General features: G+C 51.2%; 1 protein-coding gene across 1 annotated transcript in view; it reads left to right on the top strand.

The window, feature by feature from the left end:
• The window catches only part of SLC6A11 (solute carrier family 6 member 11), a 105,005-nt gene extending 87,554 nt beyond the window's left edge, over positions 1 to 17,451 (top strand). Inside the window, exons 8-14 of the mRNA XM_070433630.1 lie at positions 1,886 to 2,010; positions 3,560 to 3,672; positions 5,811 to 5,948; positions 8,717 to 8,819; positions 9,598 to 9,698; positions 10,404 to 10,574; positions 14,690 to 17,451. Coding sequence (XP_070289731.1) covers positions 1,886 to 2,010; positions 3,560 to 3,672; positions 5,811 to 5,948; positions 8,717 to 8,819; positions 9,598 to 9,698; positions 10,404 to 10,574; positions 14,690 to 14,842 — 904 coding nt within the window. The 3' untranslated portion in view covers positions 14,843 to 17,451. The remainder of the gene's footprint in view (positions 1 to 1,885; positions 2,011 to 3,559; positions 3,673 to 5,810; positions 5,949 to 8,716; positions 8,820 to 9,597; positions 9,699 to 10,403; positions 10,575 to 14,689) is intronic.
• The last annotated feature ends 6,426 nt before the right edge of the window (positions 17,452 to 23,877 follow it).

The following is a 23,877-nucleotide window of genomic DNA, read 5'->3' as shown; positions in this document are numbered from 1 at the left end:
CTCTGGGGCAAGATGGGGACTGTGATAAGGAACAGTTGTTTCTCAGCAACCATATGATGCCCAGAGACAATTATCCACAAGTCAGGGTTTGGAAATCTAAATTCTTAGGGAGAATCTTTTTTGTGTAACTGGTAGAAAAAGCCTGGGCTTTGGTGTCTGAGATAAATGGATGCACATCTCAACTTCACCACCTCATGACTATGAAACCTCCTCCCTGAGCCTCTGGATTCTGTGATATGGTGTTCAAAAAACCCTAGCACAGGACTGGACACAGTGCAAATCCAAATGATACAGAATTCCAGAGGATATGGAGAAATCGTTTTCCTCGCCAATACCACCTTGTTTCCCACTGTTGGATAGTCAGGGTCAAGAAACAGGCATGAGGAGCAGATTTATTCCAATCCTAGGAGTAACTCTGCCTGACCCTGGGGTGAGCTGAATTTCCTTTTGAGAGGTGGTACATCAGGCTTGCAGATAAAGTCCCCATGTCTACCAGTCCATCCTACGTCCACACTGCCAGGAGAGTTCTTTAAAGGAACCTGTAGCAGTCACTCACTGCCACAATAATGCTGTGTAATAAACAGCCCCCAAACTCAGTGGCTTACCACAAGCATTTGTTATTATTGCACCTAAGTTTGCTGGTCAGCGGGGGAAGCTCTCCTTAGGGCTGTGGGTTGAATGGGTTTGGCTCCAGGGTCCAGGCCAGGCTCAAGTCTGATCTACATGGGTACATTCTGGGTTCAGGCTGCAGGGACAGCAGTTCTCCTGTGGAAGTTCTTCTCATGGCAAATCACAGAAGGGATAAAGGACAAATCAAATCACACCAGTACTAGTATATCTGTGGCCCCTGTTTGTATTATATTTGCTAATATCCATTAGCCAAAGCAAGTCACATATCAGATATTCTCCAGCTCAAGGAAGAAGGTAGGGATCAGCTACTTGCTGGAAAATGATTTAATCTGTCACAAGGCCCAAGAGTCAATAGATTGAATCTACCCAAGCACCTTGTCTTATAGCTGGTGAGATCAGGACCAGAGAAAATATATTGCAGAGAGAATTGGAACCCTGAGCCCGTCTAGTGCTCTCTCCACTATGCCCTTGATTCTCAGAGCCATTACAAGACAACAGGGTGTTACAGTCACCGACATTTATGTACCCTTTGGTTGTATTACAAAAAGTATAGTGTCAAGAGAAGAGGAGGTGAGAGTTTGAATCTGTTCTTAATCTAGTGCTCATTGTGACATTGGAAGAGAGTACGGTCACTGCTCCGATAAATCTATGAGGGGCCTACCTGGAAGGGCTGCTTTCTAGCAGCAGCAGAGCAGGGACTGAGCAGTGAGGTCTGTGGCTGCTGCTCTGGTAGAAAGCTTGGCCAGGAGGGATGTCTTCGCCTGAGGCTGTGGAGAGCTTGCAGTATGCAGCCCGTGGGTGCTCCCTGTCTGAGAAGCAGCCATTTCTCAGAGGTTTCTCTGGCCTCCTTTTTTGAGCTCCTAGAAAATCAATCCTCTCCTGCTTTCCATGGTTTCCTCTCCTGCCGGGGACTTGGGGTGGGGGAGGTGGGGAGTACGAGGGGGGCAGTGGTTTGTTTCCAAGTGTTTTCTTACTAGTTGTGCATTTTCCCATTTGTCATTTCTCTGCTGCCTCCCTTCCCACTCACGCTCCATGTTCTCGTCTGTGACCTACTTATCATCTAGAAGTGCAGCAGAAGCTGTGCGACCATGGGCCAGCCACCTAACCCCTCTGAACCACCAGGGCTTCATCAGCAAATGGTTCTATCTGTGCTCTCACTGCCCTGCCCACACACAAGACAGCATGGTGCTCAGACAGAATGTTCCAGCCTGTGCCACCCCCTCTGACCTGAGCCCCTCTCACTGCTTCCCCACAGGGACTGCATCATGCTCTGTTGTCTGAACAGCGGAACCAGCTTCGTGGCCGGCTTTGCCATCTTCTCGGTCCTGGGCTTCATGGCATATGAGCAGGGGGTACCTATTGCCGAGGTGGCAGAGTCAGGTAAGTGCCAAAGGTTGGTGAGGGGTTGGGTGGTGGTTACACTGAAAATATTATCTTTCTCCTCAGCACATTCTCCTGGGGCAGGTCTCAGGAGGTGATCCACCATCTGTCCTCTAACAGGATCCTGGGAATTACCTGAGAGAGAAACGTTGACACCTCCTCACTGCAGAATCCAAGCATCTCTCCCTCTTTCTTCCTCTCTCTCTAAAATTAGTAAAAACATTAAAAAATAATACTCTCTGGTGGGACATTTTTCGGGAGCAGCACAGGGCGCCTGCCCTCTCTGGCCTTCATCTACTTAATGCCAGTCATGCCCGCATTCATTGTGGCAACCCCATTCATGGTGCAGATTCTGCCTCCTCAACGCTGCTCCTCTTCATCCACTTTTCCCCAACTCCACTGTCCCCACCAGCCCAGACCACCGTCACCACTCACCTGGATGACTGCAGGCACCTTTCACTGGCCTTCTTGCCTCCACTGTGACCCCTCTGTTCCATACGCTGCCCTGCAGAGTAGTTTTTTCCACAGTGTCAGTCTGATCCTGTCCTTCTCTAATATAAAGCCTTCGTTGGCTCCTCGAAGAGCTAACCTCTTAGCATGGCCCCACGCTCCTGTGGCCTCCCCACCCTCCCCACCCGCTTCGTTCCCCCCATGCTCACTCTGCCCCACCTCAGTAGCCTGCTTTCACTTCTGTGGCATAGCTCACTTCCTCCTACCCCAGAGCCTTTGCACATGCTGTTCCTACTGCTCAAAGCGCCTCTCTCTCCCTTTCCTTTTCTAGATGCAGATTCATCATGAGGGTGACATTCTTAAGTATAGATTGCTGTGTGTTTGTATCACACTATAGGCAGGGTTATTGCTGCTGAGGTGTGCAAAATGGTGAATGATTCTTCCCTTGATTTGCATGATGTTTGAATTATGGAAAAATTCAATATATATTAAAAAGTACAAAAATCGTTTGTGTTTACACGACAGAGTTAGATTCTCATCTCAGATAAGTCTAAAATGGTTTTTCACCTACAAGAATGTCCGGTGGGCCCTGATGGGTGTGGCTCAGTTGGTTGAGTGTCATCCTGGGATGGTTGTTTCTCATACGCTACCTCACCAAGTCCTTACAGCACCTCTGTGAGGTGCTCTCTCGGGTCCTCCGCTGGTGGCCAGGCAGAATGTGCCTCACCACAGACTGACCAAGTCAGAATATCTAGGTTGGGCCTGAGAACCTGCATTTTCATAAGAATGCTTCTCGCCCTGATGATAAATAGTAGAGACAGGTCTGTTCAGAGGAAGGTCTGTGTGTTAGACCATCCTGGGTTCGAATCCTGACCCTTGCAGACCCTGGCTTTCCTCTCTATGCCTCTGCTAGCTCATCTGCAAAATGGGCATCATAATAGTACCAACCACATGGGGTGGTTGGGAGATTTAAGTGAGTTGAGTGAGAGTTAGACACAGCACCTGGCACAAAGGAAGCATCAATACAGGATGGATTAGAAGCACAATGAACGAGGGACTGAACTCCACCCAGCGCCTTGTCTCTCTGCTTCCTCTCCAGGCCCTGGCCTGGCCTTTATCGCTTACCCCAAGGCTGTCACCATGATGCCTCTGTCCCCACTGTGGGCCACCTTGTTCTTCATGATGCTCATCTTCCTGGGCCTGGACAGCCAGGTAAGGTGCTAGAGGAAGGGGGCAGCCCAGGCCGGGAGGGCAGGGAGGCTCTTGGGCCTAGTCACCACCTCCTGGTCCTGGTCATCAGGACCCTGCCTTCTGTCCCCACTCTGCTTTCCTGCCAGCACACCCTCCATCCCCTGGGTGGCCTCCACAATCACCCCCAAACATAGCTACTTGAGTCCCTCCAGGTCTTCCCAAACACTCTTTTCCTTACCTGGAATTCCCAACTCACAGTTCAAGTTTTTAAAACACTGTTAAATACTTCCATTCTTGCAAATACCTGTGCCCAATGGCACCACCTGGCAAAGCAGAAGAAATGCTCAGGAGGTGGGCAGTGATTAGAGATATCTTAGCCCAACTAGCATGTGTCCCTGTCTCAACCAAATCACGGAGGACACAGGGACATAGGAAAGCATCTCCTCTCCTCCTCCATCTCTGTATTGAGGCCACCATGACATGCCCCAGGCAGCCCCCCTGGTCCTCAGTGCCACCACCAGCTCCCCATCCCCCACATCTCACCTGCCTGCCTCTGCTGTCAGTTCCTATAGGGCTGTCTCAGTCCGCCCTCCACTTGGCAGTCTTCCTTCCTCAGTGAAGGGTGTATAGTTAGGACTAGCAGTTTGTCATGTATCTCACACAGATGCATGCACTTACATCCTCTCACACTGTAACCCTCCCCCAGCCTGTCCTCCCAATCCTCTCCTGGTTTTTCAGCCAGAATCCTGTAGCCTTCAGTGGCTCTTCAGTCCCAGAAATCGACCTTTGCCCCACTGCTCCATCGCAGCTGGTTCCCCTAAGAGCCCCGGAGAATGTCCTCCAGCCAACTCCTGGCTCTTCTTTCAGACTGGGGTCTATTGCAAGGTGCTGCCCATCACCATGACCTTGTGCGAGTCACTTTGCACCAAGCCCCATGGCCGGTGTGTCTGTCAATCCATCCAAGTCCAATTTCTTTCCCTGGATGGTTTCTCAGAAACTAAGCCAGGCCGAGCTGCTGAAGCACCGGGTGTTTCTGCTGATAATCTTCCCTCCATTGTCATTCCTAATCTTCCCCTCGTTGTTGTGGTAGAGGCCTCAGAAGGGGTCTCAGCTTGTGTGAGTCAGTGACAGGCTCGCCTGGGCGCAGGAAAGTGGGGTGGGGCCTTGGCTCTGTGAGTCTCTGGGCTGAGCTGGGCCAGCAACTGGGCTGAGATGCTGTGTTTGCTAGGGGGTGAGGGGGTTTGGCATGGAGGGCAGATGGCCGCTCTGCTCACCCCCACATGCTGTACTTGCTTTGTGCCTGGGCTCTGTCCTCAGCTCTTTGTCACAATAATCACACAGGCTGGGGGCTCCTTTTGTTATTCTCATTTGCAGATGAAGAAACTGAGGTTCAGAGATGCCAAGTAGTCTGGGCTGGGTTTAAGTCCCTGCCCCACACCCCTTGCCCACTGTGTAACGTTAGGCTAATCACTTCCCCTCCCTGTGCTAAGTCCCTTTGCACAGTGAGGATGCAGGTGCCTTTCCTGAGGAGGTAAAATGAATCAAAGGATTTGGGACCAAGAAATGGTTCTGCTCACTCCCCCTCCCCTCCCCACCCCAGACTCACGCCATGGCAACACAGGGACTGGGGGCTGCTTTAGCTCTGATTGCCTCCACCCAGAAGCAAAGGATGGGGGACTGTCACAGGCCTGGAGAATGAGCAAGTCAAGTGCTGCCTGCCTGCAGAGACTGACCAGAGCCTGCCGCCCACAGAGCACTCAGCTCTCGGGACTCCTGTCTTCCTCACAAGCAGGGGCTGGATCTCATTTAAGTCACTGACCCCAGGACAGGGCCCAGCACATAGGCCTTTGGCAGGCAGCATGGGGGAGAAGGAGTACTAGAGTCAGCAGACCCCAGTTCAGGTCCTGATGCTGCCACTTCCTTGCTGAGTGACCTTGGGTAGGTTACTTCCCCTCTCTGAGCCTCAGGGTCCTGGAGGCCTGTAAGTGCTGGGATTGGTGCTGCTATTCCCGGGCCCTCGTCCCTGTGAGTGAGTGTGGGAACGAAGGTAAGCCCCGTGGGGAGGAAGCCCAGGGTTAGGCTTGCTGTGATCGCCACGGCCAGGGCCACTGAAATCCCCCTTTCCTTGGGCTTCACACCATCGTGTCTACCCCATGCAGTTTGTGTGTGTGGAAAGCCTTGTGACCGCCGTGGTGGACATGTACCCGAAGGTCTTCCGGAGGGGCTATCGGCGGGAGCTGCTGATCCTGGCCCTGTCGGTCGTCTCCTATTTTCTGGGCCTCGTGATGTTAACGGAGGTGAGTGTTAATGGAGGACAGGCACCGGGGTGAAGTGCCTGGGCTTTGGGTTGGGCAGGTCTATGTCATCTCCCAGGCTGGAATGGAGTAGCTGTGTGACCCAGCCAGGTCTAGTGCCTTCTCTGTGACTCGGGTCTTTCATCTTCCCAATGGGGTGTTGTGGGAATTGCACGGAAGTTCTCAGTGAGTCTCAGCACAGTGCCTTGCTGTGTAAATGCTCAGCTAAAGGTCACTACTGTCATGACCAGGGAGGAATAAAGCTCACAGAGGGGATGCTGGGATTGATGCATGGGCCACCCCAACAGTCACTTGTAACTTCAACTAGTTACTGTTATTGGGCTAGAGTTCAAAGCAGGCTTTTCTGGAGCATCGCTGAGGACAGACACACGCGATGATGTTTGGCACATTCAGACGCGGTGTTCTAGCTCCAGGCCTCCTGTGCGCCCATCTTCTTGTCTCCAATGGGGCCTGTGGGTGAGGAGGGGTTCATCATGACCCTCAAATTAAGACTGCACCATAAAGTCATGTTTCTCTCCCCCTCCTGCAGCCATCCTGCTCATAAATACTTTTCAAGTACCTTGGGAAGGTGACATTAGGTATCTTTCTCCCTCACTAAAAAAAATTAATTTAAAAGGCAAAAAAAAGAGAGAGAGAGAGGGAGCCTGTTGCTTAGCGACAAGAAGAGGTTTATAAGAAACATGGGAAGAAATGAGGAAACGCAGAATCAGTCAAAGTAGCTGCTGTAATACCGAGGTCCGCCCATTGAACCTCCTCATCTTCTACTTCTCAGCCAAAGGCTGCTGCCTCCTGGAAGCCGGCTCTGCTTTCCTTCCCCACAGCACTTCTTTCCCAGCTCAGCCCAGCCTCCCTCCCACTGTAACCTGTTGCCCCCAGCAGACCCTGCGGTCCACAGAGAGACCTTGCTTGGCTCTAGCCCCCCAGGGCCTGCTGGAGTGGGCACTTGCTGCGAGGTGGCTGGTGTGATTACTGCTCCTAGTCATTGTCACATTAACGGGAGTGATCATCAGTGTTTGAGCAAATGAATGGTGTGGCACTTCTTCTTGCCATCTCGCTTCTCCCCAGGCAGAGGAACCGGGGCTGCTGTGAGCAGGGCCTCATTAAGTGCTGATTAATTATGCAGAGTCTTTTGTCACACACAAATTAGGGGTGAACCTGATGAGTTAAAGAGGCTGATGAGGACAAGACTGCAAGAGCAGGCATTGGCATGGGCAGCACTGGCTTGGCACAGGCAATGCAAGGTCCTTGTGGCCTCTGGCCCTGGGCACCGCCAGCTCTCGGAGCCTTCATGTCCATCCTCCACCTGAAGCCTCGGTCCGCCCAAGGGTGCCTGGCAGCCCCCAGGGCCCTGCAGGGAGCCAACACCTGACTGCCCGAGACCATGACTTCACATGTCGACCTCCTGCCTCCACAGAGGAATATCTGTGCAATCACACAGGGGAAGTTCAAATTGCCAAATGGGCCGTGTCGGCCTCGGCCTTCACAGTAATTGCTGGCAAGAGCTTCTCCCTCATTTATAGACATTTAAAGCTCAGCTCTAGGGAAAAAATAGGCCACAAATGTCTTATGTTCCACCGAGGCAGTATAGTGGGTGGTTAAGGGCATGGCCACCTGGGTTCACTCCTCGGCCCTATGACTGGCTAGCTGGATGATGTTCAGCAAGTGTTCTTGCTGCTCTGTGGCTCCGTTTTTCCATGTGCACATGGGGGGTGACAATAGTGCCTGCCCTGTAATAGGTCAGCTGAGTGTGCACCTCCTGGGCCTCCCACTGAACTTAATCATCACAGATTTGTATATTACAGAACTGGCCCCGGTCATTCCTATAAAAATTGACTGCTCACCTCACTGTGCCAAGCCTGGGCCAAAATGGGGACACAGTGTAGGCAAGCCAGTCAGAGTCCCTCCTCCATGGTCTCTCACTCTGCACAATTCAGTTTGCACTTACAGGGGACCCGCTGTGAGCCAGGCTCTGTAATGAGGGCCATAAAGAGGACTGGTGTGCCTTCCCAGGCGGAGCTCAGCACCAACTGAAAGGGGAATACTTTTTTAAATTCTGAGTTCATAAAAACATGCTGTGGAAGCCCAAAGAAATAATGAGGCTGTCAGGGAGGGCTTCTTGGAGGAGGGAGCATTTGAGCTGAGCTTTGAAGGAACTTACAAGTGAAAGGGAGCAGCATGGTCAAAGGCAGAGCAGTGAGACTGTGCCTCAGTCTGTCCAGGAGGGAGCATGTTGAGGGTGGCTGGTGGTAAGGGGTGGTGAGGCCAAGTGAGGAGGGCAGTCCTGATTGGCAGGCTTAAGGAAGCCAACGGGCAGTATCAAACTGTGGAGTGGCATGGTTGCATTTGCATATTAGCAAGGTCCCTGTGAAAGCTGGTGCACAGAAGGATTGGAGAGGTTGAGGCTGGGGAGGAGGCAGGGAGGCTGTTAGCGCCATTAGGGAGAGGTGCTAAGGCTGCCCAACCTCCAGTCTCTGATTTCCTGTGTTGTTTCTAGCACTGGGGAGCAAAGACAAGAAAAATCATTATGATCCCAACAATTCCCAGAGGATGGTGTCTTAGGGGTTCCCAGGGGGAGAGGGTGCAATGTTCTAGGGATTAAGGGGAAGCAGTCTGCCCTGGTGGATGTGACTCCTGGCTGATGGTAGGCACAAGGCAGAGCAGAGGGCCCTTCCCAAGGCCAGCTGGCTGATCCTGCTCCCTCATGTGTCTGTCCATTTCTCTGTCCATGTGTCTGCCCTCTCACCCCATAGGGTGGCATGTACATCTTCCAGCTCTTTGACTCCTATGCCGCCAGTGGGATGTGCCTTCTCTTTGTGGCCATCTTTGAGTGTGTCTGCATCGGCTGGGTGTACGGTGAGTCACGGCCAAGCCCGCCCACACTTCAGTGGCATCAGTGCCCAGGACACAGGCGCCCACAGCAGGGGTGGGCTCACGTTCTCTGTGGCCCGTCTCCATCAATGTCAACCTCATCCTCCTTCCCCTCAGAGACTCCTTGACCCTTCCCACATTCCTGCTTCTATACCCCCACAACACAGAGAGGGGTTTCAGGTTTAGGGACTATGATCTTGGGCCAATTCTTTTGCCCTAAGACTCGGTTTTTCCATCTGCAAAATGGGATCATCATCATCATTATTTCTCCAAGTAGGAGATAATGTAGGCAAAGCAGGCAGCACATTGCCTGGCCCTCAGTAAATACCTGCCTTCTGGTCCTCCTGTTCCTGGAACGAGTTGGACATTTGATGATGATGGATATTCCTACTGTGAAGTTGGCCCTTGCAGCCACTCTGCTCATTAGCAGCCCAGCCAGGCCCTGGCCTCCATGCAAGTCAGCCAGCACCTCACCCTGCTTCTCCAGAGACCACTTTCCACCTCTCTCCCACAGACTCCTCACCGTTTCCTGGGCTTCACTGTCCAAGGTCAGGAGGGATCCTCCCAATAGCAGATCAGAATCCCTCCTTCTGTAGTTCCTCCCGAAACCTCACATAGGTATGACATCTTGGGAGTTTTAAGCAGTAATGACCCAGGTCCCTGCCACGATTTGTCTGTGTCCAGCTGGGGAACGCAAACCCTCCTGCCTTCCCTCGGAGTCTTGTACAAATTCTCGGGCGTGTGCCTGTTTTATTCTGAACAGGAAGCAACCGCTTCTATGACAACATCGAAGACATGATTGGCTACCGGCCATTGTCACTCATTAAATGGTGCTGGAAGGTCGTGACCCCCGGGATCTGTGCGGTAAGTGACCACACACCCACCCTCTTTTCCACTCCAGACCTGGCTGAGCTAGAACTGAGGAGGTGACATCACCTGGGTGACCCTCTGTGCGCTTAGAAAGTCTGAAGCACCTGGGCTTGGCGAAGGAGGGGCCTCCCTGAGGTCCGTGCTCTGCCCGTGTCACCCCTCTTCTCAGAGCCTCAGGCTCTATACTTGCAACTGGGTGGCTGTGGCCTGCCTCTATGAGAGACACTTGGCTTTGTTGTTAACTCCGAAAGCAGCACAACTGAGGGTAGCGTTGGGGCTCCCCCTCTGCCCTCTGACCAGACCGTGGAATCAGAGGCCTTCATGACCTGATGTTGAATAAGAAACAACCCATTGCTCTTCACCCAGTTCTTGGCACTGGAAGTATCTCAAAGCATCTTCACCGACCATTGTAGTTCTGAAAGGCAGCTTTGAAACCAGACCTAAGAAAGAGCTAGGAAAAATAAAAATCCTGATTGGGCAGAGGCTCCTGGGGGGTAGAAGAGTCCCACAGCCCCAGTGAGGTCCTGGGATCTGTGGGGGGTCCTTTCCCTGTGTGTCTTCTGCTGGTGGGATGGGCCTCACATTCCCTGTGGACCAGGGCAGAGCCTTGCCTCCCCAAGGCTGGCACATGGGGTAGATCCTCTCCACTCCTGGCCTCCTGCACACTGGCCCCAGGGACCTCTCCCCATCTCTCTGCAGAGCATCTTCATCTTCTTTCTGGTCAAGTACAAGCCCCTCAAGTATAACAACGTCTACACCTACCCTGCCTGGGGCTATGGCATAGGCTGGTGCATGGCGCTGTCCTCCATGCTCTGCATCCCCCTCTGGATCTTCATCAAGCTGTGGAAGACAGAGGGGACGCTGCTCGAGGTGAGATGGGAGGAAGAAAGAGCAAGGGTGGCCCGAGAGGCCTGAGGTGTAGGGCGGGGCTTGGCTCTGCCTTGGACAGGCTGGTGAGCAGGGTTGAGTCAGTGGGCACCTCTCTGGGTCTCAGTTTCCTCATCTGGGCAATGGGTGGGATGAGAGCAACCTCCCATATGTCTCTCAGGGAAGTCAGATCCTCCTTGATAGGTGTTCATCATGACCACTACGCAGAAGTGGGGTTGAGCCTGCTTCTCTGAGCTCCGCCTCAGTTTCCTCATCTGTAGAATGGGGACAGTGATAGTCCCAAACTTACAGAGGTTTTTGTGAGGACTCAGTGAGTTCATATAGGGAAAGCACTTAGACCAGGACCTGGAACAGAGAGTGACCAGGTTAGCGCTTGCTGTTTCGTTAATGCATTAAGGACCCCATTCCCAGGGCAAGGGAAGAGGATCTAATATTTGGAGACTGCTACCTATCCCATGTCATCACCCTGCCAGGTTTTCTCGTTTAGTCCGCAGAGCAAATCAGAGTGCTGGCATCATTTTCTCGTTTAATAGGTAAAGAAACTGAAGCTCAGAGAAATTGTCACACAGCCAAAAATTAGCAAACCAAAATTTTTTATTGAGATGTAATTGGTATACATTATACTCATTTCAGGTGTACAACATAATGGATCCCATTAAGTCTAGTTAACATCCATCACTACACATAGTTACAGTTTTCTTTTTTTTTAATTTTGTTTTATTGCTTAAAGTATTACAAAGAGTATTACATATGTCTCCTTCCCCCCGCCCCTTGACATTCCCCCGGCCTCCCCTTCCCCCCAGTGTCTTATGTCCATTGGTTATGCTTATATGCATGCATACAAGTCCTTCGGTTGATCTCTTACCCCCGCCTCCCGCCCCCAACCCTCCCCAGCCTCCCGCTGTAGTTTGACAGTCTGTTCGATGCTGCTCATAGTTACAGTTTTCTTCTTGTGATGAAAACTTTTAAGATATGCTCTCTTATCAACTTTTAAATATGCAAACACAGTATTAATTAACTGTGGTCACATGTACATTACATGCCCAAGACTTATTTTATAGCTGAAAGTGTGTATCCTCTGACCCCCTTCACCCATTTTGCACACCCACTAATCTGTCCTCTACATTTGTGAACTCGGTTGTTTGTTTTGTTTTTTTAGATTCCACATATAAGTGAAATCGTATGGTATTTAGCTTTCTCTGACTTATTCCACTTAGCATAATGTCCTCAAGTTCCATCCATGTTGTCACAAATAGCAAGATTTCCTTTCCTATGGCTGAATAATGTGTGTGTGTGTGTGTGTGTGTGTGTGTGTGTGTGTGACATTTTCTTTATTCGTTCATTGATGGACACTTAGGTTACTTCCATATCTTAGCTTTTGTAAATAATGCTGTGATGAGCATGGGGTGCATATATCTTTCCAAGCTAGTATTTTTCTTTTCTTCAGATAAATACCCAGAAGTGGAATTTCTGGATCATATAGTAGTTCTACTTTTAATTTTTTTAGGAAACTCCATACTATTTTCTACAGTGGAAACCAAAAATTGTCAAATAATGGTATTGAAGTATGTTTAAGTATGATAAAATTTATGCATTTGGGGAGTACAATTCAATGATTTTTTTAGTGACTTTCAGCATAGTTCGTTTATCACCATGAATCAGTTTTACAATATTTTCTTCACCCCAATAAGATCCCACCAGCCCATTCACAGTTAACCCTGTTCCCACCCCCAGACAGCCACATGTCTCCACGGATTTGCCTGTTCTGGACACTTCCTCTCAATGGAATGGTGCAGTATGTGGTCTCTTGGTGGCAGACTGAATTATAACCCAGGCCATCTTATTTCCAGAGCACTCGCTCTCTGTTTACTCTCATTTCCCACCTGCTGGCGGATCAGATGGTTTGAGTCAGTTTCTCGCTCAGTTAGCAAACTGCAGTGTGCCAGACGCTATTCTAAGCCGTTTACAAGCACCGAGACATTTAATCCTCATAGCAGTCCTATGAGGTGCAAGCTCTTATTGTCCCCATTTCACAGATGAGGAAGCTGAAGCACAGAGAAGTGAAGCAACTTACCCAAGGGCACACAGCCTCTAAGTGGTGAAGCAGAGGCTGGGAAGTCTGTGCTCTCATCCCCTGATTTTTACAGGCTCGTTCCTCTGCTCAGCTGATTGCACTCATTTGTGGGCCTTATCACGCCAGGGATCTTGGGGGTTGACCTTGGTCTCCCAGGACAAGGTCAGAGGGAGATGGGGGTGAGGGGGGGTTGTGCAGACACCCGAATGTGATTGCTTATTCAGAATTGGCTTCACTTAGCCTGCTTGCTCACCAAGGGGCCTGGGCTCCAGAAAAAGCTATGCATCCAGCCCAAAGGAGCAAGCCTGCTTGTGCTCCCAGAGTGAGTCAGGCTCCTCGGCACCTGCAGGAAATGTGGGTCAAGGGCAGTTGGTCAATTCTGATTTGGGACCAAACATATCCAGGGGAGAGTGGGCCTGCAGCCTTAACACCTCGGCCACCACAGGCCCCACCCAGCCTCCCAGCGGCCTTCCGGTATCTAGAAATGCCAGTGTCCCCTGAAGAGTCCTCCAGGTTTTCTCAGGCCTGCCTTGGAGGGGAGGGAGAGAGGAGGGAGCGGCCACTTCGCTGAGCTCCCTCTGTCTCTCTAAGCTCTCATATCTGCTGCACAGAGATGGGGCTTATGAAAGACAGTGAAGTCTTCGGAGGTTTCCAGCCCTTCCTACTGGGAGAACTTGTGTCAGTTCATCCACTCCCCCTCCATTTCCAGAAGGCTCTGCCAACTGGCAGGAAGGATCTGGAAGGAAAATTGGGGTCAATAGCCCTTACCTCGGAGAATTGCTGTGAATATAGATATCCTATGCTAATTTGTGGCTAAATCAACTAATCTGAGCCTTGGGATAATCCTAGAAGGCATGTACCAGAAGTATCCCCCTTTGACGCCTGAGGAAACTGAGGCACAGAGAGGTTGTTTTTGTGCCCCGGTTAAATGGTAGATCTGGGTTCAAACCAGGTGCCTGGTTCCCAAGTCCATGCTGTCAACTCCTGTCCTGTGTCAGGAGCCTGGTGCCGTGCCTGTTAACCCCACTTGGGCAACGTAGGTTCAGCCTCTTCAGCCTGGCAGGATCTGAAAGAGAAAAACAGAAACTTGATCATGAGAAATCAGTCACCCAAACGTCTTCCCAGCCTTTCTGGGGAAAGGGTTTATGCCCAGAAAAGATCTCTTAAATCCTGGCCTGGTTTCTTCCCTCGAGGGAACCAGGGGACGCACAGGAAGCTGAGGTATGGGAGCCCCAAGGCAGGGCTGTGGTGGCAGGAGTGAGTCTGCCTGTGGCCTCCACTTCCTCATCAGTATAGTGGGGCAATAGCCATTCCATTCGTGCCCAGCCCGGTGCCAGCCACGCCACAAGGTGGCATGAGGCTGTGGCTTTGAGTGTTGGCACTAGTGATAGTTCTGCACCTTCCAGTGGCGGCCCAGGGAGCAGTGGCGCACACACATGCTCCCTTGGGTGGTGGCAGCAGGAGGACATCCCTTTTGTGGGAAATGCTTCCATTTATCCAGCAGTCACTATAGAAAGCCCTAGAGATGCCTTTGCTCACCCTCACAATAGCTCTGCCAGCAGGTACTATTACCCCATTCCACAGATGAGGAAAAGGAAGCTCACAGAAGTTAAATGACTTGCCCAAAACAGTTAGTGAGTGGCCACTCAGTGATTCGGACCAGCTGCTCTCTCTCTTCAGAGGGAAGGGGTGGGGCATTCGGTCCTGATCTCGTCCTAGTCACCTACAGTGGGCCAGGTACAGGCTGAGCGCTTCTGCACCCCCTGCTCCTCACCAAATGCCAGGAGTGGGTATCTCCATTGTCCCCATTTTCTGGATGTGGAAACTGAGTCCCAGGGAGCTCACTTCACTACCAGGAAAGCTCTAAGTGGCAGAACTGGGGCCTGGACCTCAATCTGATTACTCCAAGCTATCCCTCCCCCCAACCCCGGTGTTCACTGTGAGGCTGGGAGAGGCCAAGGCAGGCCCCAGGACCCTGGCAGCCGCTCTCACACAGCTCTTCTCCTCCACTCCAACCACCTAGAAATTCCGGAAGTTGGTGATCCCCAGTGCTGATCTGAAAATGAGAGGCAAGCTTGGGGCAGGCCCACGGACGGTGATGGTTAATGACTGTGACGCCAAACTCAAGGGCGATGGGACCATTGCCGCCATCACAGAGAAGGAGACGCACTTCTGAGTGTCCACCTGCCACCTCGGATGCCTCTGCTTCCTTCTCCTCCCCCGGGTGTATAAGAGAACACCTGAAAGCGTACTTCACCTAATGATAGAGGCTTGCTCGTTTTGCACAGGACTTATTAACAAGTTAATTTTAAGGTGGCTGTGTACACTGTTTTAAAGTCACATTCCCCTCCTCGCCCCCAATTATCATGTAAGTAACATTACGAAGAGTTAATACTGTACAGGGACTAGCGGAATCTTGTGCTAGGACACTTTTAACCGGTGTTTTCTAGGGGTTAAGAAAAAAATGTATCATATGATCAAATTTTTATACTCAGGCTGTGGGCAGGTGGGGTGGGAGCGATGCCTGTCCTCCTGTTAGCCTTTTATTCAGCCAGTCCATGCCCCATGTTTGTCCCTGCCCTTTGCTGCCCCCCCTCCTCGCCACCTCCAGGAGTGGGGGTTTTTCCTTCAAACCCTCCCTTCCCCATCCCCAACCTCTTAGCAGTGGGTTTGCAGACAGCAAGGCTGTGTCCGAGAAGAAAAAGTCCCCTGGTCCTACTGAGTGACTTGGGGACGCCCCTCCACTCCCTGGGCCGGTTTCCCTGTCTCCTAAATGCGAGGGCTGGGCCAGGTGATCCCGAGGTCCTTCCCCGCCTGGCAGCCTCTCTGGGGGATTCTTGCTGATGCCTTGCTGGCTTGCAGATCTGCCTTTCATCTTGGATGCTTCTGAAGATTCTCAGGTAGTCATCCTTGCACCCACCCTCCACCGGCTTGTTTTAAATCAAGTTTATCATGGAAACAATGTGGTGGTGATGTGTGTTTTCCCCAAAACTCTAGTTTGATTTCATCCGTGGTGGTCCGTCCTCTGGAGACCAGCCATGTTCTGACCCCTGATGGGCTCCTCCTGCTCTGCCTCTCTCACCCTCAGCTCTGCCTCTCTTACCCTCAGCTCTGCCTCTCCACCCTCAGTGGCACTGGCTGGGGTTGCCTGGGCACTGGTTTTCAGGCTTAGGAAGCAGCCTCTATTCTTCTTGCAGCTGCACATCCGGCCGATGTCCCAGCCAGGAAGGACCTGCATTGTAGGACGTTCCCCCAGCCGCTCAGGAGAAGGAGCTATGGGGGCCTGGAGCCTGGTTTCATCCTCCAGCCCCCGCCACATCTTCTCCCGCTGGCTGTCCCAGGCAGGCCCTCCTCTCTCCTCTGCCGTCCTGGTACCTCCGTTCCTCCCCCTCCTTCCTGTCACCAGCAGAACCTTGGAACCTTGAGGAAGCTTCTTCCCCACCCTTTTCTGGGGAGCCTTCCTGCAGCCTCTCTCCCAGGTGCTGAGAAGCCTCAGTGCTTAGGAAGGGCAGACTGGGCTCCCTGCCCCTCCTCTGTGCAGGCCCGGGCTCTGGGGAAGGTTGGCTCCTTTCATAGCTCTCTGGATGGTCGCTCTCCTTTTTCTTTAATTGGATTTTACATCAAACCTCTACCTTGGATTCTGAGTTATTGGGGGAAAGGGAAAGTGCATTCTTCTTTCTTTCTTTTTAATCCTCACCCAAGGATATTTTTTCCATTGATCTTTAGAGAGAGTGGAAGGGAGGGAGGGAGGAAGGGAGAGAGAGAGAGAGAGAGAGAGAGAGAGAGAGAGAGAGAGAGAGAAACATACATCGATGTGAGAGAGATACGTCGACTGGTTGCCTCCTGCACGTGCCCCAACCTGGGCCGGGGAATGACCTGCAACCAAGGTAGGTGCCCTTGACCAGGAATCAAACCCACAACCCTGCAGTCCATGGGCAGACGCTCTGACCACAGAGCAAACCAGCCAGGGTGGAAGGGGCATTCTTTGTCCTTTTCCTTTATGTTCCCAATTTTATTTGGTGGAAATGCAAGCTTTGTCCACACTGAGGCTTACGTTTCCTGTAACAAACCTGTGCGATTGACTCATCCGGAAGTTCCCAAGCTCCCAGCTTCTCTGCTCTGGGCACTGCCCCCATCTGAGCCCACGTTTGCTGAGAGGGATGTCCAGTGCTGCCCAGGCAGGTGGGACACCTGGTTCTGGTTCCCCTTTTGCACACACAGCCAGGCCTGCCTGGCCCCTCCCTGAGCTCTTTGATCTGGTGGACCCAGGAAATGGACCCAGGAAGATCAGGGCTCAGCTGGGCCCCCTGCTCGTGTCCGCTGTTGTCTGCTCTTCTCCCAACAGGTCCTGGGGAGGGCGTCTCCCTGCTGCTGCTGCTACGGTTCTCCCCCCACGGCTCCCACGGACGCTCAGCCCGCAGCCTCCTGGCACGCACTGCACTGTACATACATCACCACTTAACATCTCACTCACTTAACACGACTAACAGGGCAGGGCGGAGGGAGGGCCTGTGTTCTTTGTTTTTTGTAATTTCCTACTAGTATTTGGGTAACTTTGTGGGGGGTGGGGAGGGAAATGTGGGGGCGAGGGAAACACCATTGTGAAGACTTTTTTGATATTCATTAGAAACAATACATCCTTTCTGAGATATTTACAGTATTATTAAAAATGAAAAAGGTTGTACTGTTTTACATAATGAACATTTTTATTGGGTATTCAAAGGGCACACGGTTGTCTGCTTACTCATTTTTAAAAATTAAAGGAATGAACAAACTATAAGCAAAGTGATACTCTTTCGATTTTCTTCCCGTTTTTTATTGCCTCCCTGCTATTCCTGCAAAAGTGTCTTGGTTCCTTATTTGGAGGTTGCAGTCTCAACTGAGGGTTACAAACTGGAAACACTCAGGGGTGTTTCAGATCACACTTCCTTCCTCATGTTTGCCATGCATTGAATGTCCACTGTGTGCTAAGTGCTTTATAAGCTATCTGTTTAATCCTCACAACAATCCCATAAAGGAAGCACTTCCCCCACTCTATTTATTACTAGAGGCCTAGTGTATGAAATCCATGCATGGGTGGGGTCCCTAGGCCTGGCCGGCAATCAGGGCCTATTGGGGCTGTCTCGCATAGTCCCAATCGGGGCCGGGCTGGCCGGAACCTGCCAGCTGCTGGCCAGGGCCTGACGGCTGCCAGCCAGGGGCTGCGGGCCGGGGCCTGGGGGCCTGCTGACTACCAGATGGAGCCTGCCAGCTGCTGGACGGGGCCTGCCGGATGGGGGGAGGGACCGTGGGAGGTTTGCCGGCCGGAGGGAGTGACCAGGATAGGTTGGCTGCCTGTGGGAGGTTGGCTGTGGGAGCGCACTGACCACCAGGGGCAGCTCCTTCGTTGAGTGTCTGCCCCCTGGTGGTCAGTGCGCATCATAGCGACTGGTCAACCGGTCATTCCAGTTATTCCGGTCGTTCGGTCGTAAAGGTCGCTTCGGCTTTTATATATCTAGATTTTCCCCACATTACAGATAGGGGAAATTGAGGCACAGAGAAGTCAAGCCCTTTGCCCAGAGTCACACAGCTAGTAAACAGCAGGACCAGAAAGAGAAGTCAGGTCTGTCTGGCCTCAAAACCCAGTCTTAATCACTATGCCTTACTGTGTCTTGGGCTGCAAATCCCCTTCACAATAGCAACAGCAATAGCTGCCACAAAGCTCATGCACCTGTCCTCAGAGGCAGACCTACATGTGTGAGGCAGGCAAGGTGGGGAGAACGAGGTGAGGATTCAGAGCATGCAGCCTAGGTTTGGCTCTAGGCTCTGCCCTTGCCGGCCTCAGCTTTTTGAGCTCTATAGTGTGGCACAGTACAAGTCTACCCACTTCTCTGGGCCTCAGTTTAGCCATAGATAGAATGGCAAGAAAATGAGACCCAGATAGGGAACATAGCTGGTTCAGGATTCCCCTGGAAGTCCTCTGCAGTGTTTCATACTGAGCCCCCTGCTCCTTCTCATGCTGTTAAAAATCAAATAAGCCCTTGGCCTGGGCACCTCATTACTCACAAGGGAGCAAAGTCAGTCTTTGTTGCCAACTCCTGGCTTTCTCTGCCTCTCTTGAATAAGGCCCACTTTGTTGGACATACTTGGAGAAGTAATGCATGCACTGCTCTCAGAGCTTCCAGGCTAGCTGAAGTGTCAGAACCACCCCCATAAGAAACTATAAGCAGGAACCCAGAGCTCAGGGGATGCCAGGTTTAGCAATAAGAACTGTTTATTGGCCTGGCCAGTGTGACTCAGTGGTTGAGCATCGACTTATGAACCAGGAGGTCACGGTTCAATTCCTAGTCAGGGCACATGCTCGGGTTGTGGTCTCAGTCCCCAGTGGGGGGCATGCAGAAGGCAGCCAATCAGTGATCCTCATCATTGATGTTTCTCCCTCTCCCTCTCTCTCTAAAATCAATAAAAAAAAAACATTTTAAAATATATTTTTAAAACTTTATTGAATACCTACTATCATGGTATCATGTGTGCATTACCTCACAGGAGTCTCACAACAAATCTAAGAGGTAAGTATTATTAATATTTTTCATATAAAGAAACTAAGGTTTATAGACTAAATAAATTGTCCAAGGAGATATCAGGTATACCTAAAGGCCGAGGAGCTGGGTGGGACCTGGTTTGCTGGATCTAAATAGAGCTCACATACCCAACCACCTAACCAAGGATGTGGGACTTGAGCTGCACCTGAGGGGTGGGGAGAGTCCTCCAGGCAGGGAAGGACACTTGAGATGAGGGAATAGCCTGAGCAAAGGTAGAGAAATGACTTTAGAGGCAGAGGGTGGAAATAAAAGTCATCCCCATCCTCGCTCTACTAATACAACTTTACCTGCTGTGAGGCTGGGGTGGCCTCCCCAATCTCTTTGATAGAGCACGGGGAGCATGCTCATCAGGGATGGCACCTGGTGCAGGTCTTGGCACAGAGTAGGTGCTCCACAGGGCAGCAGCTTCAATGAACAAGTGCCCAGCTTGCCCCAGAGTGGAGAGCCACAGGAAAGGGAATAAATAAGCATTGAAGACTCAGCATTGGAAATCATGCTGGGCCCTTTCATGTGGTACCATGCCCTCAGCCACCCTGTGGGTCAACGTGGTGTTCACATTCTACCAATGAGGAGACGGGCTCAGAGGAGCAGAGTCCACTACCCTGGGTCCCAGAGCTGGCTAGCGGCCGAGCTGCGGATCAGCCCGGGGGTCTCTGGCTCCAAGGCCATGCACTTGCCACAGCTTACTTCTGGGAGCCACCGCATGCCACCACGACCATCAGCATTGCTGGCTCACTCAAGGCTACAGAGCAATTGGTGGTGGCGGAGGCCCTGTAGGGAAAGTCTTCAGGAGCCTCGAAACACCTTTGTTTACACAAACTTTGAAAGATTTCATAGTTCCCAAGACGTGTTGCTAGAGTTCACTGAGATGGATAAGGGGATGTTTGGGGCCAGTGAGAGCCATTGAAGGTGGAAGGGACCATTGGGACCCCTAGAGATCTGGGAGGTGGGGAGATCTAGGGATCTAGTAGAATTAGGTGGAGCCTCAGTGGGTGCTGGGGTCCTTGAGCTCACTGGAGGGTGAGTATGAGAGTTATGGAGACCTTTGGGGAAAATGAAGGGTCATGGGGAGCACTTCAGAGCCAGAGGGCTATCAGGAATTACAAAAAGGATTAGGACCCTTGATTATTGGGGCACTGGAGCCATTCAGAGTTGTAGGGGGTCCTTGGGGTCACTTTGTGGGAAGCATGACTCTAAAGAGCACCCTGCAGAATGCAGCCTTGAGGAAAGAAGAGGCGAGGAGGGTGTTGGAAATGCTTTCAGGGGTGGGGTGGCGGGTACAGACAGTGGAACTGGTGTGAATGTGAATGATGAGGGGGAGTGCCTAGCCAGAATTGCAAACCACAAGAGGCAGCAGGCAAGTTGGGCCTGGGCCAAGGATTTCATGACCTTCGCCAATTGAGATTGGAGCAGGCTTGGCTTTTTTGGAGAAACTCCACCTGCGTGTGTCAAGCCAAGCCAACATTTGGCTTTTCTTATTCCCCCAGGAATTTTCTCTGCCTTCCTTTTGAGTCTCTTTCCAAATCCAGTCACTTCCAACTGCAAAGGGTCTTGCAGCCTGGTCTAAGCAGGAACATGAGCCTCCTCAGAGAAGGGTGACTTAGGAGAAGCCCAGCAGTGAGGCTGAGCCTGATCTGAGGGAGCCCCTAGTCAGATGGTGGACAGAGGGATCAGAGCAAACAGAGCAAAGGCAAGTACCATTTATTGACCACCTACAGTATCATTTGTTGAGTACCTACCATGCACCTGGGAGAGGGTCAAGTATTAGCCTCAAAACAACCGCTGCAGCTGTGATTTGTTCTCATTTTACAGATGTGGAGACAGACCTGGATAGGTAAGTGCAGGAATTTTCCCAACATCACAGACGAAGCTGGAATTCAAAGCCAGATCTATCAAACCCAGAGTCCTTGGTTTTCTTCCTCTGTACCAGGCAGGTTAGCTCTGGTCTCTACCAGGGAAGAATGAACCCCCAGGCTCTGGTGGCAGCAAATCAGCCACCAGGTGGCACTGTGGCTAAACCCAAGCCCTTGCCCTAAGGTCCAGACTGGGACCAGAGAGGTCAGAACTGGAGCTAACAAGGGTGGCTGAAACTAGAGGGTCCAGAGGCCCCACTCTGGGTGCCCAGGTGAAGGACAAAGAGATGGCTCTTTGCAAAAAGACACAATTCACTCTTCTCACCCGATTCCATCCCTAGCTCCTATTTGTAGCACTAACCCAACAGGCAGACACACCTACATTAGTTCTCAACTCCCCCACTCACTTTTATATTCCAAACAATAAAATCAATAAACTTGTTTTTTAAATCCTCCGCTCACTTCTGAAAGGTTGGTTACTGGCAGTGTGGCCTCAGGCAAGTGACTCCACCTCTCTGACCAGTTTCCTCATCTGTGCAGATGGACAGAAAGAGCCCTTTCTGGCAGGGATGTTGTGAGGGTTAAAGGAGGCAATGCCGTGCCAGTGTCTGGTACCTAGAATGTCGTTCTTGTTACATGTCACTCTCCTCAGGACGAGAGGCCTAAGGGCCCCAGCCAGCGCCCGGAGACCTGCATCCTTGTTCTGAACTCTCTCTGTATGCCTTGGACAACATCACTTTGCCTCGCTGGGCCTGTTTCCTCATCTGTAAAATAGAGCTAATCACAGGAACTCTCTTTTGGTTATTCTGAAGGTTAACTGAGATAGTGGCCTTATGGCATGTGTTTTATAGCGCTCCAAATAAACAGGAAAGGTGGTTATTGCAAATATTCTCCTAAAGATCCCAGGTGGTGTGGTTAGGTGAGTACACAAATGGTGATAAGGTATGAGCAGCACAGGGTAGCCCCTTGGGGTCTGACCAGGCATGTGGGACAGGCTGTGGGTTTTGCTCTGACCACGTGCCAACAATGGCAGAGGCCCCATCAGCCAGACCCTGCCTTGGTACCTGCCCTGCCTCCCCCTAGTCCCTAGCTTCCTCCATCTGCCTTGGAGTCCTGCCCTCAACCCATTTGGACACAAAAATCTAAAACAAAGATGAGAAGGCCACATGCTGAAATGTAGATGGTGATTTTCTTGGAGTGGTAACGTTTGGGCTGATTTCTATTTTTTTCCCTTTTTTCTACACCATTTAATTTTTCTTTACAAAAGAACATCTATCGCCTTTATATTCCAAAAAGTAAAATCAATAAAGCTATTTTTAAAACCCTCTCCTTACCAATGAGAAGTCGGTTACAAATGAAGGCTTGCGGGGAATGAGAAATGACTCTCAGATGGTCGGAAGGAATGGCAGGAGGGAGAAGGGAAGGAGGTGTCGCCGCTGCAAACATCCCTGCAGGGCCCTGGCTCCGGCCTCCCTGGAGGATCTGGGCGCCCAGGAGCTGAGTTCAGGAGGAGGGAGAAGCAAATGGAGCAGCGCTCCTCATCTGGGCCATGTGTTCTCCACAGCAATAATGTTCCAACAGCTTCGAGCTCGTCTCACGGAGCTTGTCGCAGCTGTTTGAGAAAGAGAAGGAAGCAAACATGCAAGGCAGGCACACTTTGTTGAGGGCTGAGTTTCTGCTGATTACTGCCACCCCTTTTATCTCATCAACCCCCTCCTCACATGCCCCTCGAGGGAGCTAGGATTATTAGTCCAATTTACAGGAAAAGAAACTGAGGTGTGCACTTGTATCTCTCACTGCCTTCTGGATTTCTTTTTCTTTTTTTTTTTTTTTTTTGTTTGGTGTCTGTTGGAGGATCTCAAACTCAATTTTGCCAGTTCATCTCTAACTTTCACTCCCACCAATCTGTTCCTCTTTATTTCAATAAAGGACACCCTCATCCAACCACTTCTTCATTCAGCAAATATTGGTTGAGCACTCACTATGACCCTGCCCTCCTGGAGCCTGTATTCTGGTGGTGGACAAGACAATGAACACTTTAAAAAGTAAAAATATATAGTATAACAGAAGACAGTAAATGATCTGGCTAAAAATAAAGGGGCAACGGTATAGAGAGGGCCATGGAGTATGGGATGGGTTGAAGTTTTAAACAGGAAAGCCTCCCTGAGAAGGCCTGGGAGGGAGCCTGTGGCTGTCTGGAGAAAAGCATTCCAGGCAGAGGAAAACAGCATGTGCAAAGGCCCTGGGGTGAAAGCTTATCTTCAGTGATTCCAGAACAACTAGGAGTCCAGGGTGGCTGAAGTAAAGTGAGCAAGGGGAGACTGTAGGTGAAGTAAAAGATGTGGTGGGCAGATCACAAACGGCCGGGAGGGGGGGTGGGGCCAGCTGGTAAATGTGAGATGAGGGGTCATAGGAGGCTTTTGAGCAGAAGAGGGACATTATCCAATTTCTGTTTTAATAAGACCCCTCTGGGTGCTGTGGGTGGAAGCATGGAGACCAGTAAGGAGGCTGCTGAAATCCAGGCAAGAGATGATGGGAGCTGGACCAGAAAGAAAGAGAAGGGGAGATGGGATCAGATTCTGGACATATTTGGAAGGTAGAGTGACAGGATTTCCTGGTGAATCCGAGGCAGGTGTGATGGAGTTGAAAATGACTGAGGTGTGGGACCAGGTGATCAAGTGAGAAATCCTCCTCACTCCCCACATTCTATCAATCAGTGAGTCTCCTTGGTTCTTCCTCCAGGAAACCTCTCAAATCCACCCACTTTTCTCCATCCC

Source organism: Myotis yumanensis, unplaced genomic scaffold (genome assembly GCF_028538775.1).
Source record: "Myotis yumanensis isolate MYYU_CA2020_CCGP unplaced genomic scaffold, mMyoYum1.0.hap1 SCAF_14, whole genome shotgun sequence".
Classification (NCBI taxonomy): Eukaryota; Metazoa; Chordata; class Mammalia; order Chiroptera; family Vespertilionidae; genus Myotis; species Myotis yumanensis.
Note: the sequence above shows the minus strand (reverse complement) of the source record. Positions and strands in the feature narration are given on the sequence as shown.